Source organism: Siphateles boraxobius, unplaced genomic scaffold (assembly GCF_051911475.1).
Source record: "Siphateles boraxobius isolate OS27281-9 unplaced genomic scaffold, OSU_SipBor_1 13, whole genome shotgun sequence".
NCBI classification, from domain to species: domain Eukaryota; kingdom Metazoa; phylum Chordata; class Actinopteri; order Cypriniformes; family Leuciscidae; genus Siphateles; species Siphateles boraxobius.
In genome coordinates, this window is record NW_027508733.1 from 14,124,471 (window position 1) to 14,141,098 (window position 16,628).

General features: G+C 45.1%; 2 protein-coding genes across 2 annotated transcripts in view; one reads left to right on the forward strand and one right to left on the reverse strand.

Annotated features, from left to right (window-relative positions):
* LOC143735448 (SLAM family member 5-like) overlaps nucleotides 1-16,628 on the forward strand; it is a 173,356-nt gene that overhangs the window by 68,710 nt on the left and 88,018 nt on the right. The window lies entirely within an intron of this gene.
* The window catches only part of LOC143735454 (uncharacterized), a 37,213-nt gene that overhangs the window by 894 nt on the left and 19,691 nt on the right, over nucleotides 1-16,628 (reverse strand). Inside the window, exons 2-3 of the mRNA XM_077225630.1 lie at nucleotides 16,423-16,501; nucleotides 340-3,056 (exon numbers count right to left, since the gene is read on the reverse strand). Of these exons, the coding sequence (XP_077081745.1) occupies nucleotides 2,161-3,056; nucleotides 16,423-16,486 (960 nt within the window). The 5' untranslated portion in view covers nucleotides 16,487-16,501 and the 3' untranslated portion in view covers nucleotides 340-2,160. The remainder of the gene's footprint in view (nucleotides 1-339; nucleotides 3,057-16,422; nucleotides 16,502-16,628) is intronic.

Sequence of the window (16,628 nt, forward strand, 5' to 3'; positions counted from 1 at the left end):
TTGATCAAACAAAAAAAGCAATATCATACATCCATCAAGTTAATAATCAAACTTAGACGAAAATTGGTGGGGTCGATGATGACGCTGTGTCTTTATCTGCTCCAACATGTGCCCGGTGTTCTGACGATTTGTGCTGCCTTCTCAAAAAAGCTATAGCGTGAATCGATCACAGAGAATTCTCTATTGTTTCCATAATGGTGTAGATCTCACAATATTATGACATCGTTACTTCATTTAAATCAGGGTAAGTGTATGGGGAGCATATTTTAATATTTTAAATGAACTAGCAATTATCACATTTGATATAACAAGTAAAAATGACATTATTATATGAAATACAATTAGGCCTATAATAAATTTCGAAGTTATGAGTACTGTATACTGTACTGTTTTTTATTTTTAAAACGGTGAGAAAAGTAACAATTATCATCAAATATTCATCTTTGACCTGTCAAAGTTTCCTACTAGTCTCCACAACAAGGATGCATAGATTTATGGGCGTGGTAAGCAGAAGAAAAATGAGTCTGAACATGCGCATAACCAGTAAGTAGCACATCTCGATGGGTAGCATCAATAGTCAGAACCATGGTCAGAACACCGGCCCACTTGCTGTTCCACAACTTCTCCGTGATCATCAGCTTTATATTTTTTTTATATTAGTAAAATAACCAGATAGCTTGGGGATTTTACTGAGCAACTCATGTTTCCTCTGCTGTTTAGCTTTTTTTTTTAAATCCTTTTTTGAGCCCCACTCAAACATGTTTTTTAAAGATGACATTTTTAGCTATCCTATCGAAGACGAAGATAATGCGTGACAATTTTAAGAGTAGTCTAGAATGAAGTGAAGAGTGGAGGCGATTGATTGGTTGATGCGTATATTCTAATAAGGCGCAGGCAGCCATCATCTGATAGGCCTACGTGCAGCAGCAGGTCGGTCGTTCACAAGTTAAACATAGAACAAATGTATTTGAGTGGTATATCAAATTAAAACGTGACGTTTCAATTCACCATGCCCTGCTGCCCACGGGGGTTTGATTGACAGGCGACCTGACCAATCATAACGCCGAATACGCAATTTTGTCCGACAACAAAGCTGTCAGTAGATTAACGTCGGTGGACTTGAACTTGAAAAACGGTATTGTTTAAATTACTTAAATGACAATATTTGAAAGTTGAGACTTTGTTTCATATCAACAGTAAGCTGCTCTGAGCTCTCTCTTGTATGTCGGTGCGTAGTCACTCAGTGTAACGTTAGTCTATGCCCCGCAATATATTTTTCACTGCGTGAGTGAGAACATGATGTGCGTGACTCGTGAGAGCCGGCTTGTCACACAGTAACTGAAAAAGGCGGGTCTTTGCGAACGGTCACTATAGTAGGCCTATTAATGATAATGATTCCATGATAATGCATGGAATATACGGCAAAGCGACACTAAATAACAGGGATAAGTTGTGGGGGGCGCGGTAAGGCTTTGGCAATCAGATGGCTAGTAGTAGTCAATCTGCTCCACAGCCAATCACGGGCCCCCTCCTTGCTCGGCCCCCGGGGCTTTAGCCCCGCCTAGACCTATTGTTAATGCGGCCGTGCTCACGGCCCTCGGCCTCGTCCTGCTCGCCACCGTGGTTTTATGCGCACTGTAGTAACCAGTAATCTGCAGTTAACAAGCAATTCGCGTTTTTTACAGCTTGGCGAAGCACATTCTACAAACATTGCAGTCTATTGAATCACTGCATAAAAGATAATACTGATTAATAAATGCTGATTAAACATGGAGTAAAAGGATATAATAAGAAGGCAAAGGGAAGGCGATGGAGCATAAGAATCCACTCCCGTTCACTTTTATAAAATTTTTAAATATAAATAGATCAAAATACAAAAATCATAATAAAGCATGATTTGGTATTATATCATGAAGTAAACATTTATACAAGAACTTCTTAGATATTGTTGATTTGGGAGAAACTCATGTTGATCTCGGTAAAGAGGGACTCTGTTCACTGTAATAACTTGGAATGTTTCATTGTCCTGTCACTTGTTGTGGCTGGTTTGGGCAGATTTATATAGAAGAGATAGATTCGATTGCTTAGTTTTATTGTTTGGTGAGGACACAGTGTCGCATTTTTAATGTGATGGATCCGAAGATGAATTCAGACATGCTTTCATGATTTCAAACATTTGTTTTTTGTATGATAGAGTAGAGAAGATGAATGAGTGAAACTCTTCCCACACGGAGGACAGTGATACGGTTTCACTCCAGTGTGGATCCTCTCATGTGATTTCAGAGATCCTGAGTCAGTGAAACTCTTGTCACAGTGTGAACACTTGTAAGGTTTTTCTCTAGTGTGAGTTCTTTGGTGCTTTTTTAGGTCAGCATCTCTAACAAAAGTCTTCCCACAATCAAAGCACATGTGATCCTTTACACCATTGTGTCTTTTCAGGTGTAAATTTAGAGTACCGATCTGACTAAAACTCTTTCCACACAAAGGACATGTGTAAGGCTTCTCCTGTGTGTGAACTTTCAGGTGGTCCTTCAGCGCATCTCCCCTAAAAAATCTTTTACCACACTGATCACAGGTAAACGGTCTTTCTCCAGAATGACAACGCAGGTGTATTTTCAAAGTGTATGCTTTTCTGAAACTCCTCCCACACTGATCACACGTGTGCGGCTTCTCTCCAGTGTGGATTGTCATGTGTTTCTTAAGGGCTCCTTTTGTTGTGAAACTCTTCCCACACTGATCACATGTGTATGGCTTCTCTCCAGTGTGGATTGTCATGTGTTCCCCAAGGCGTCTTTTTACTGTGAAACTCTTCCCACACTGATCACATGTGTACGGCTTCTCTCCAGTGTGTATTTTCATGTGATCACTAAGGCTTCTTTTTACTGTGTAACTCTTCCCACACTGAGGGCAGGTGAAAGATTTTTTTTTGGCTCTTCTTTTCAATAAATTATTTTCAGTCTGTGAGCGACTCAAAGATTTTTCAACATTTTTGACATGATGTTGTTTCTTCTCCGCTTCACTCAGTTCTTCCCTCTCCTCATTGTCTTCCATCAGGTCTAAAATGAAAGTAAGGAAAGGTTCATTTTCAGTAAAACAAAAAGAAATAGAGAAATGTAAAGGGAAAGACACAAAGGTGAACCATAATGTAATATCAGAAAGAATGTAACTGCTATACAATTATTATTTCGATGCATTAATGTTAGAGATCGGCCAATAAATGCCATTACCAATATTATTTTTTCAGATGGTCTATTTAAGCTTTTTTTTTTTTTTTATCTGACATCCATCTCCAAATGTCTCATGCCATAGGCTGGAAAACACCCTGGATTGATTCACACTAGGGATATAATGTTTATGTAATGAAAACTTATCACGATTATAGTGACCAAAATTATCACGATTATCAATATGATCACGGTTTTGTTAAAACAAGATGAAAATGTTCAAAACGTTCTCTCGTTTTATTAAAATGCTATTATAAATAAGGTTAGTGGATAATTCAGTAGCAAATGTTATTATAGTGGAAAACAAATTAGTTTGGAAAAAATGAAAGGTAAAATGCTAAACATTGCTTTTTCTATTATTATAAAATACATTGATGAAAAACAAATAAATGTATTTACATATACTATAAAATGAAAAGACATTTATTTTAAATGTATAGCGCAGCATTTTCATGAGGCAACAACATTTGATAGATAGGACAGAGTAAGAAAGACCATTAATAATCTTAATTTTCATTGCGCAAAAGTATTAAGGCGCGAATACAGAGCGGCAAAGCGCCTATGCGCATCCCGTGCGCAGAATGATGCGCTTGAGGCAACATTGGCTCACAGCGCACAGCACTTCGCATTGAAAAGCTCAGAAAACAAGAGGAAGAGATATTGATGCTTTGTGTATCATATCTGTGTAACAGTTTATTGAGCCTTTTCTTGTAACAGTTTTAAATTTCAGTCATGTGTGCGTGAAGAGCATGATTGAGAAACATAAATAAACTCCAGTAAGATTGAGTAGGGGAAAGCGGGGTACAGCGTAACACTTTTTGACTTTCTCAGTTTGTGTAAATCTACTGAGGATTTAGAGTATTTCTTTTTTTTATTTGTTTTATTAATACAGTGTATAGTTTTTTCTTGATATACCCCCGAAAGAATGGAAGTGAAATGTGACAACATGCCCCATAATTGAGGTACATTGTAACATGTGAGGGGCAAATGACCATATGACAACTTAAAATGTTATCTGATCTAATAAACACATATACAAGACAAACTAGAATATTTTCTCAATAAAATACAATTATTAACTTTTTCATATAAATGAATGATCTCCTTTTAATAATTAAAAAATAAACAAATGTTTGACTTTGTGAACAAACACACCGGAAAACACAGCTATACAGTTCAAAACATAATAATAATTCATAATTTCTGAATATTGACTCTCAGTCTTTAAAATTTTCTCATGTTTTCTCAATAGAATTCATAAAAGTATAGAATAGAATAGCATAGTTCTAATAGGGGCACATTAACAGTGTTACAACGTGCCCCACCCGCACAACTGGGATTTAAACCCGGCTAGTGTGTTCTGCTAGTTAGCGAAGCATCAAAGAACCATTAAATCAACTGTTAAATAACATATTGGAGATTAAAATAATATCAGATTTGTCTAATTTTAATAAACAAAAACAAAATTTACATAATTAAGAAATGTAGGCCTACTTTTGCTATAATTAAATAAATGTTCAGTGATATCTTCCAAAGATTTCTGAATTTTGGCGCAATATTTTCTATTTAGTGTTGATATGGCAACTAGTAAATACACTAAGTTTCGTCATGCTGGCATGGAAGTATTTAAAACGTCCTGGTTGCGTATGCAACCCACCGTTCCCTGAAGGAGGGAACGGAGGACGTAGTCGACGGTCGACTGAATGGGGATCGCGCTAGAGAGCCTATCATCTTCGATTACTATTGAACGAGCCAATGGAATTTGGCGTGCGTGATTTGCATCACACACTCCGCCCCCGCGGCGCGGGTATAAATACGGAAGTGGATGCACGCACTAGTTGCCTTTTTCGCTGAGGAGCCGAGAGTAACCCGGGGTCAGCGGTGGTCCAGCGGTAGTGGCAAGGGGACTACGTCCTCCGTTCCCTCCTTCAGGGAACGGTGGGTTGCATACGCAACCAGGACGTTCCCTTTCAGTCGATAACGTCAGACGTAGTCGACGGTCGACTGAATGGGGATAACCATTGAAAACGCCACTAACGCTGCCACCTTCCAGTGCCTAAACCAAAGCCTCCTGATGCCCCCGCAAATCTAAGGCGGGGAAGGACAGGGCTTAGGCCAGGGAAGTCACTGCTGTTCCTACAGGACCACTGGGAAAGCGTTCCCCGTACATTGGAAGGAAGGGACGCTGCGGAAGCCACATCCAACCCAGAGGGAGGTAACGTGGAGAATACAGATATGAACTGGGCGGAAACCGGGCAGTCTAACATATGGAATGTCACTGGGGTGGCCCCAGCCTAAGACGGGGGGAGACACACCGGACAGTGACGGCAGAGAGACTCTGCCGAGGGAAGACACGGGCTCACCGCAGGGAGCCGTATCGTGGAAGAATACAGATATGGGGTCGCCGTAGGGACCGCAACATATGGACCCAGCCTAACACAGGTTCCACACTGCTTACGAGTGGTAGGCCTAACACCAGACGTTCCGCACGTCCGACGTCGGAGGGGTGTGGAGGAACTCAACAGGGTTCAATTTTAAGGGAACTCAACTGGAGTAGAAAGGCGCACGTATCCAGTCCATAGGAGGGGAATGGCGCAGCAAGCCGACACTTGAACCGGGCTCACGGTGAAACTGGCTTCATGAGAAGGGAGCCCACGGGAAGCAGCGGTTCAACTAGGTGTCGTCCAGCCCCCAACTCTAGAATCTGTTTAGCAAAGCATATCGTCAAAGCCCAGGCGGAGCACTTTACACTCATCATAGAGGAGCTCAACACCTAAGTGGACATGTTACATCTCGGATTTTTACCGAAATGAAGGCAAGCACTAAGTGCAACTTTGCATGGAAACAGCCTTCCCTCTCTGCTGAATTCCAACAGATATTTGTAGAGCTGGTCTGAGGTCTATGGCTTGCGTTCTGTACACGTCCAAGCGAACGGACAGAGAAGCCAGGGCTGGATCTGCCTCCTCCAGGGCAGCGCTTGCAGGCTCACCACCTGCTCCTATTACGGGAGAGGTAGGAACCTTGGGCACAATCCGAGCCGGGGTCTCAGCTCATGAGAGTTAGCCGGCCCAGACTCCAGGCACAATACGTTGACCGAAAGCGAGCAAGTCCCTACCCTCTAGTAGAGACCACGCGAGCAGGAGAACTGATATAACAGAATTTTTAACTCACTGCCTGCAGTGGCTCAGGGGCGGTCTCTGCAGTGCAGTCGCACCAGGGACAAGGCCCAAGAGGATAAAGAGGGACGCAAGGATTTACAAGACCTTGCTCCTCAGGAACCTGACGATCAGAACGTGCTTCTGCACACTTCTGCAACACGATGAGCGTCGTTTAAACACCGAGGCAACATCATTTTGAGGGTGAAGGAAAACAGCCTACTCCAACCCATTTTGCAGGAAAGAGAGCACTGGAGTGATCGAAAGCTTTCAGGATCTCCTCTGGAGAGAAGACGCACTCAACGACTAGGTTCCACTTCAAAAGGCGTAAGCACGCTACCCATTTCTAGGGGGTGCTCGCAGAAGTGATGGTAACTATCACATGTTCCGTGTGATAGCCACCCGAACCTCCGCGTTCAGATGTATTAGACCGCCCGGATCTCCGGGGGAAGAACACGGGTGCCATCGTGCCCCGTCCCTGAAAGAGTTTTCAGGGGAAGTCAGGAAGGCTGTCGATGGGAACCCGGTCTAGTTGGGCCAATAAGGGGCAACTATGAAGACCTGTTCCTCTCCTGACCTGGCACATAGGTGCAAGCGACGGGCGCAGAAAGACAGGAGCATTGCTCAACACAACATGTGAAGGTCACTGGGCTTCAGGAGCATTTTCTGCTCAGCACTTGAGTGTGACAAGTTCACTGAGCTTCAGGAGCATTCCTGCTCAACACCTGAGTGTGATAAACTCACTGAGCTTCAGGAGCATTCCTGCTCAACACCTGAGTGTGATAAACTCACTGAGCTTCAGGAGCATTCCTGCTCAACACCTGAGTGTGATAAACTCACTGAGCAACAGGAGCATTTCTGCTCAGCACTGCGTGTGGTGAATTCACTGAGCTACAGGAGCATTTCTGCTCAACACCTGAGTGTGACGAACTCACTGAGCTACAGGAGCATTGCTGCTCAACACGTGAGTGCGACGAACTTCACTGAGTTTCAGGAGCACTTCTGCTCAACAGGAAGTGTGATGAATTCACTGACTTGAGCAGGCGCCAGGCGACCACGAGTCGCAGTCGCTTTTAGAAGGCTCACTGGGGTTGAACGCATTTCTGCGGACCCCTGGGGCAGCTGAGAGCCAGTGTTTGTCCAAGGGTAGTCCGCTCGGTTTATACAAACACTGGCAGGAAGACGAAACCGGAGGGCAACTGAGTGGCCCCGGAATGGTCATGACCCAGCTGGACCCAGGGGATGGAGTCTCCACTTGCCCTGGCTACAACTGTCGTGAGGCTCGATGGCGGCACGATTGAGTAGAGCGGAAAGAGTGGAACAAAGCGTCCTCAGAAGCTTCTGACTCCAAGGAGGAGGTGACGGGTGAGTTGTGACATGCAAGGGAAGCTTGTTTCGCAACGGTCGAAATGTCTAGCAACTCGAGGCACGAATGCCCGTGTAGTCGAGGGTCGCCCAGGCCCCCGTTAAAACACGCCCTTTGTACATGGCCCCTCTGTTGAAGAGGGTTTGGCAGCAGACCGGGATGAACTATAGTCACACAGGGTGAGCTGCTCTGCCACGGTCACCTCGGGACTCGATCATGAAGCTAGCGCTGAAGCGGTCACATATGGAGGAAGCCAAAGGCTGCAACTACCATATACCCCAGGAGCCTCTGAACATTCTTTCAGTGGGACCCTTTCTCACTTCAACACCAGCTGAACACATTCTCATTGGAGAGACGTGGTAGACCGAGTCCATCTCCAAAACTGAAAAAGAGATACTCAGCCCGTGGGCGACTCTCTTCCAGTTGACCTGAAGACCCAACGGGCTCTGGAGCACTCGAGGGGAAGGACACTGTACTGATACTCCACCCTTACACGCAACACACAGGATGGCCTGCGGTGCGGAAGGTAGAGATCTGAAGCACATGTCTTTCAGGTCGGAGCTGCAGACCAATCCTGGGCCAAGATGGTCACGACCCACCACCTAGTAGCACGAAGAACGAGTTTACACTTGGCCTTCGTACCGGCTGGAGGAGCGGCTATATCAAATCCTTCGCCAGCAGGATAAGATAAGCATGCACAAGTCAGGAGCACTGCTCAACACTCGGTGTGATGAATATCACTGAATTTTCAGGAGCACGTCTGCTCAACACCTAATGTGATGATTATCACTGACTTGAGCGGGGTAGCCGAGCCTGAGGTGGGGCAGCAAAGTAGAGATAGTGGTGTTAGTGTGCAGTGCAACACTTACCTGTCTCCACTAGTGGCAGGGGGATGTGAGAAGGCGGATGACCGGGTCCTCGAACGCCCCAAGCTGCCTGCTGGCGACCAAGGGAAGCTGGGGGATGTAAGGCTATTACAGGGTCACACCCGCCAGACTGGTTCACTTGGGACCCAGGAATAGAAAATTTGCTCTTTTTCTGAATATGTGGGTACCGCTGACCCCGTTTTTATAGGGGCCAGCGGCGGAACAAACACACACATAACAAAAAACTCTAGCCGGCCCTCCTACCAGCCAGAGGGAGTGGATCGGTGACCACTCCACAAGCAACTCCTCCATCCCTGGGAGCCCGTCCAGGTTCAGCGTTTTCTTTTGCGCTGATGCTTACCACCTGGCTTGGCAGCGCCTGGAGCAGGCTGGACGCCCCGTCCGCGGCCGGCTCCACGCCGGAACCTGGGTGAAGGCTGCTGCGATGGTCCGGCGGGAGCTGAGGCGGCTGCGGGCGGACGCCCTCGGCGACGAACAGGCGGAGGATCTGACCTCGGTGGGCGGGTGAAGGCAGCAGCTTCCCTCCGAGGCAGGATGTGCCGGATAGCCTCCGTCTGTTTCTGGGCTGTAGAGAACTGTTGGGCGAAGTTCTCCACAGCGTCGCCGAATAACCCAACCTGGGAAATGGGAGAGTCCAGGGACCGAACCTTGTCCGCTTCTCTCATGTCAGCCAGGTTGAGCCAGAGATGGCGCTCCTGGACCACAAGTGTGGACATCGCCGAACCGACCGCGCGAGCTGCCACCTTCGTCGCCCGGAGGGCGAGGTCAGTTGCAGTGCGAAGCTCACCCATGAGCTCACGGTCCGGACTACCCTCGTGCATGTTCATGAGTGCCTGGGCCTGGTGGACCTGGAGCAACGCCATGGCATGCAGAGAGGAAGCGGCTTGCCCACAAGCTTTGTAAGCCTTGCCCGTAAGAGCGGACTAGACTCTTACAGGCTTTAGAGGGGTGACGAGGATCACCTCTCCAGGAAGCGGCGGCTGCTGGGCATAACTGCATCGCAACAGCCCGCTCCACTGGAGGGATAGCCTCGTAACCCTTCACCGCTCCCCCATCAAGGGTAGTGAGGGGGGAGGAGCTACTCAGGCGGTTTCTGGCAGAGAAAGGTGCCATCCATGCCCTCGTAAGCTCCTCATGCACTTCAGGAAAGAAAGGAACCAGGGCGGCGGACTGAGAACCAGTACGGCCCGCCCCGATATACCAATCATCCAACCGAGACAGATCGGGACACGGTGGAGGGTTCCACACGAGCCCTACCGCCTCGGCGGCCTTTTAAAGCATAGCTGACATTTCTGGATCTGGCTCGGGCAACACTGGCCTCCCGGAGGGAGGCAGTGCAGCCGAGTCGTCATCTCCAGAATTCAGCTCCCCCTCCGATGCTGCGATTGACATAGTATCCCCTGGAGGGGCCCCAAATGACACGGCTGGCCTGTCCATTACAGAGGGACCAGCGGGATCAATGGGGAGCTCCACCGGTTGCGGTGCGAAAGAGGAGTGAGGGATCCACGGGGCCTGGCCGGGCAGATTACCCCTCACTGTGATCCTCAGATCACCCAGCTTGGACGGCACCCCAGTCTTTCTCTGGGAAGGTAACCCAGAGGAAGAACGAGGGCGGGGCCCAGAGGCGGGGACTACACCAACGCTTTTGACGAAGGCGAGTCTAGATCTCAACACCGAGATGGCCATGTTCCCGCAGTGAGAACATGACTCATCCACGAAAGCTGCCTCGGCATGCTGTAAGCCCAAACATGCGACACAGCTTTCGTGACCGTCAGAGGGGGATAGCGCCAGACCGCACCCAGAAACGCACGGATGGAATGGCATCTTGAAAAAGACGCACTCACACCCGTGTTGCTCTTTTAGGAAATGGGACCGTCACCAGTGCCGGAGCACACAGGGAATGACCGCGGCAAACACTGAATAGTCTTTCAACTAACAGTGAAGCACTCACTTCTCGCCCTCTAACCAACCGTCAACAAACAAACAAACAATAGAAATTTGATGCTGTTAAAACAGCAGTTGAGAGCTGAGAAGCTCGCGATCACCGCTGCACCACGCTGTAGAACACCAACACTGGAGAGGTCTTCCCGCAAGAACACCGACACACTCGCTCGTTGAAAACAACAGCACTCTTCAGAGACATCAAAGACGAACGGCTCCGAAGCGAAAGGCAACTAGTGCGTGCATCCACTTCCGTATTTATACCCGCGCCGCGGGGGCAGAGTGTGTGATGCAAATCACGCACGCCAAATTCCATTGGCTCGTTCAATAGTAATCGAAGATGATAGGCTCTCTAGCGCGATCCCCATTCAGTCGACCGTCGACTACGTCCTACGTTATCGACTGAAAGGGAACAAGTGTTACAACTCTCTCCGCATTACGTTGTGCCCTGCTCTCCCCCTTTTATGAAACATCTTGGAGTGAGTTTCCTCGTGTTACTGTCGTAACGATTAATTAATTATTAATAATCGGATTCGGTCTGATATCTGAGGGAGGGATTTGATATTCATTAACTTCATGATTAAGAGCTTCCTTAACAGTGAAGTGGTTTTCAATCTTTCTGAAAAATAACTTCGCAGAGATCTTTGATGCCAGAAATAATTAGAATTTATTTTCGAACGCCGTTCCGTTCCATAGAACGACGCTCTAACGCTCTGGCCCTGCGGCCCACTGGCCCTGGCCTTCTAGCGCTCCCGAGTATTTTCGTGTACAGAGTTATATACATACATCTTCTTCCAAAGAAGGTAACACACCCTATAGATAGTTTTGGGTAAAGGTCTTTTACCATGTGACTTCTCAGAATAGAATTTTCTGCAGCAAACAACATTCCATTCAAGGTCTTTCACATACACAGAGGAAATCCAGTCACAGACAGAAGAAATAATTGTGTCCAAATATATAGCAAAATTACTTGTTTTCTAAATAATAAAATCTTCTACCACTGGCCCTGGCCTTCCAGCGCGCTCCCGAGTATTTTCGTGTACAGAGTTATATACATACATCTTCTTCCAAAGAAGGTAACACACCCTATAGATAGTTTTGGGTAAAGGTATTTTACCATGTGACTTCTCAGAATAGAATTTTCTGCAGCAAACAACATTCCATTCAAGGTCTTTCACATACACAGAGGAAATCCAAAGTCACAGACAGAAGAAATAATTGTGTCCAAATATATAGCAAAATTACTTGTTTTCTAAATAACAAAATCTTCTACAACAGCTGCATCAGCTCGTTCATTTCCTGAAAGGCAAACATGGCCTGAAACCCAGCAAAAGATAATACTGAAGAACTGATTTAGTAGATGATCCACTTTGGTTAAGATGCAGTCCACTAAAGGATGATAAATTTTTAAAGTGTCCATTGCTTGAAGGCAAATTTTCGAGTCTGTAAAAATGATAGAATCCTTTTGTTGTGTATTTTCAATATGTTCCCAAGCTAAAAGTAAAGCACGTGCTTCAGCAGAGAAAATTGAGCACTGTTTTGGAATACGGATTCCACAGCGTTGATGTCCAGTCACCATTGCTGCCGTTACACTATCTTCCACCTTCAAACCATCTGTGAATATAGGTACGTGTAACGGCCCAGGGGCTTCTGCCAGGGTATTTGTGTGTGTGTCTCTGTCTGTGTTTTGTTGCAGGGTAAACTTCCTGGTGGAGTGGAGCTGAGACCATCAGGCAGATCAGAGGCAGCTGGCCACTGTCTCTAGATTGGATAAAACCCGCCCCTTCCTGATTGTTGCGTGCTGGACTGCTTGTTCTTTTGCTGGTCCCCAGCACGGCGTTCCTTTTTGTTTTGCTGTGTTTTGTTTGTTTAAATTAACCTGGCATTATGTTTTGCAAGCCACATTCGTTAAACTAAATTACTTTTGTTAATAAACATCCTTTCTTGGTACTCCTTTAAGCGTGGTTTCCTCTTTTTGTTGTGGCCTTTGAGCGGGGCCATAACAGTACGTGAGCTGAATGGAGAATGACTGAGGGCAGAGATACATTTCCATTAACTTTAACATTGTCTTTTTTCACCATTACTCATTGTGGAACCATTTAAGCCCACCTTATGCATTTCAATGAGGAATCCCTCCAATTGCAAACTTTGAAACATTTTCTGAAAGTGTCTAATGATAAAATTTCTTTGTGTGCTTTTACCTTACCTTACTCCCTACCTTAATTTGCAACTATATGTAGATAAGCCTACAAATTACAAACATTCATTGAGATAGAGCCTATTTTGTCCTAAAGTCCTTTATGTATAACCGGGCATAATTCGGGAGCCAAGCAGAGTTAAGGCTTGAGATTCCGGGCATGGAGAGGTCCCAGAGTTCCCTACAGTCCGTCCGGCTCCGAGCTACCGCCACTTCCTGTCCAGCTTTGACCGGGCAAAACTCAGGACCCAAGTTGAGTTGGGGCTCCGGACTTCGGGCATGGAGGGGTCACCCAGTGGGCCCCCTATGCCGGGAGTATTGAGCCCTAACTTGTCTTTTTTCCTGAGATATGGTCACTTCCTGTGGAACTTTGACCAGGCATAACTCGGAAGCCAAGCTGACTTAAGGCTCCAGACTCCCATTCTGGAGGGCCAACTAGGAGCCCCCCCTAAGCCCAGAGTATGGAGCCCCGACTCGGCTTGGCTCCCGAGATACACCCGGTCAAACTTCCAGCTTGACTCCTGCTACAACTCCAGTCAAGACGACTTAATGTTCCAGACCACCGGCCACTAACAACTACCCATCCCACCCAGGGCTCTAATCAAACATTAGCAAAAGGAATTTTTTTTTTATCAAACATTAGCAAAAGGATTTTTTTTTAATACTTCCCTGTCACTGAATAAATATATTGAGGTTTTACTTCTTTAAAATCAAAAAATATATATATATTGAGAATCAATGATGATGCGGGCTTATGTGGAACACATGCAGGCTTAAATGGTGCCAAAGTACCAATTAAGCCCCAGACTTCTGACTTTATTCCTAAATTATCTTCATTTTATAATTTAAAAAAAATGTAAATCAATTAATTAATACATTTTCAAATCAGAGATAAATCTTGCACTTTAACAAATGATTTTTCTTATAAACTATGTCAATATCTATGAAAAAAACCTAGACTTAGATTTTGGTGGGCTTAATAGGTACACTTACCCAGTATGGCACTTTATATTTTGTTAAGTTTCCAAATTTACTTTCTGAATGAGTTTTCTACAATGCTGTATACGGCTAATAAGGCTGGGCAAAAAAATAGATTTTTCGATTAATCGTTTTATAAAATGTGGTCTATTCAAAATTGCATGATGTTAACAACGGAACGAGAGGCGAGCCTGTCATTCATTCAGTGCTTAAAATGGCGGCTTCAGGTGCGTTGTCGACTTTAATGCCACTTTCACATAAAAAGTCAGAAGTATGGAAGCATTTTAGATTTCGCAAGCAAGACGACAACGATAGTGTGGACAAGAACAAACCTGTATGCGTGATTTGTAATGCTGAGGTGAAATGATGTAATAATACTACAAATCTGCGGAACCATTTGATGAGACATCAACCAGACGTGCAGGATCCAATACCCCAACAGCCGAGCACAAAACCGAAGATTTCAAATGCATTCACAAGCAAAATTCCTCACAATTCACCCCGTGCACAAAAGATCACTAAATCGATTGCATTTTTTATTTGCAAAGATATAAGGCCATACAGCGTAGTTGAAAACGCATCACCCTCACTTGTGATGGTTGGACGTCAAGACATCAAGACACCTATGTGACAATTACCTGCCACTATTTAGACGACTGGGTTCTCATTTCAAATGTGTTGCAGACCAGAGCTATGTAGACTAGTCACACAGGGGAAATATAGTGCATTGGTTTCAGATGCGTTGGAAGAGTGGGGGCTTACTAAGAAAGACCGGATCGTTGTGACCAACAACGCTATGATACGTGCCGTGGAGATGATGGAGATGCTCCATATTGACTGCTTTGCTCACACAATGAAGCTGCCATCGCAAGCTGCGCTGAAACTTCCGGCCATCTCTCGGTTGCTACGGTGAGTTAGGCGCATAGTGACATTCTTTCACAGGAGCACTGAAGCTAACAAAGTTTTCAAAGAAGAACAGATGCTACTGAATTTGCCCTGTTGCAAATTTAAAATTGCTGTGGTGACCAGGTGGAACAATTTTCCTTGTTTCTTACCATCAGCAGCAAGGATCTGATAGTGCTGGTAATGGAGGCAGTGCACCTGTACAGAAGCAAAAATCCCTTGGTGAAGGTGACCCAAGGTGTCTGTCGGTTATTATTGCAGCGCAGCAAGTTAGGGTTAGGGAACTCGAAGGCAGTTGTCGACTGTAGACGCAGTGCTAGCATATGAAGATTAAAGGGACGAGACGTCGTCGAACTCGAAGCCCGTTGTCGACTGTAGACGCAGAGCTAGAGTATAAAGATTATTAAGTGTCGACTGTAGACGCATGGGTGTTGACTGAAGACGCCCCAGGTAAATGTATTTATTAAAGGGGCTATGTGTAGTTTTTAGCGGCCTCTAGCGGTGATGTTTCAGATTGCAACCAATTTTTACAAGAGCACTCGTGCTCGAACTCAAGAGCGAGCACTCATGGTAACGGTGTTGTGCCGAATTTCGACCCCCGCCAAATTATTACCCCCCTAGCATTGGTAGGTTTAGGATTAGTTGTGGGGGAGGGGTTAGGATTAGGGGTGGGGTTAGGATTAGGCAATCAGGTACTGACTTCAACGAGGGGGGTAATAATTTGACAGGGGGTCGAAATTCGGCACAACACCGGCCACACTGAGACTTTCACCACACCAGAGATGCTGGAGATGCACACAACATGCTGGAAACTCATGTAAACTCCCAACTTACAATAATAGGCTACTTTTATCAGCTTGACGTTGAACTAATGCTCCATGCTCGTACCATGATAACGTTACATTGACTGCATTTAGCTGACATGTGGTGTTATCTAGCATAAGGCATTTCACTAACTATTCGTGTATCTTTCACAATCAGCAATGTCAACATAGGTGAATGTATAATATGATAACAAAAACGGTTAGTGAAGTAGACTGAACAATTTCAGTGTAACAGTAAGATCGTAGGAAGTAACATTACTGTACTGAACGTGTCTGGAAATGTGTATTATAAACAATATGATAGTAGTGGGATGAGTGACGTTAGACAGTAGATCTATAAAATAAAAGTTACATCCTAAAGCACCGACTTTTTGTTATCCTGGAACAGTCTTTTGTATTCATTTCATGTATCATGTATGTTGTAGTTTACCTTGCTATTTCATTACAGTTTACCATTATTTATTTCAGCATATCTAAAAACTTGTAATTTATCACAATAAAAATAGCGGAGGTCTCTCCATAATTCAAACGCTCTGCCGATGTTGATCCGTGTTTTCGTCCGAAGTTGATCCGATTCCCGTTTGGCCTGACGAGCTTCAGCAGATAAAACTTTTTTTTAGTTTTTTATATTTATGTGGAATTTGTGTTGGAGTCTGTGTTGTGCTGGAGGCAGGTCGTTTTTTGGTGTTATCAGACTCCATGTCGTTAGCTGCAGTGCCGTCGCATAGACTGTATAAGGAGAGAGGCTCAGGAGCGCGCATGCACGTCACATCCGATGGATTTCACGGTAAATCCGACCCAGAGACTTCACATAGAAATAGGAATACTGGCCTTCAGAGGTAATAGCAAAACCCGACAAGTGGATCATTGTAATGTGTGATTAAAACCCTTTAACACACAGGCAAAAAAAAAAGGATTCATTTTAGAAGAAAAGCTACATATAGCACCTTTAAGTGTCGACTGTAGACGCTTGGGTGTCGATTGGAGACGCCCCAGGTAATTAGGTTCCATGTACGTAAGAAAAATCTACAAGACAAAAAACACATAAATACATTAATAAATTATGACAGAATTTTTATTTTTGGGTGAACTATCACCTAAAAGCCAGTAGTCATACATTAGGTTTGCAGACTCCATGTTACAGCTAATGCTG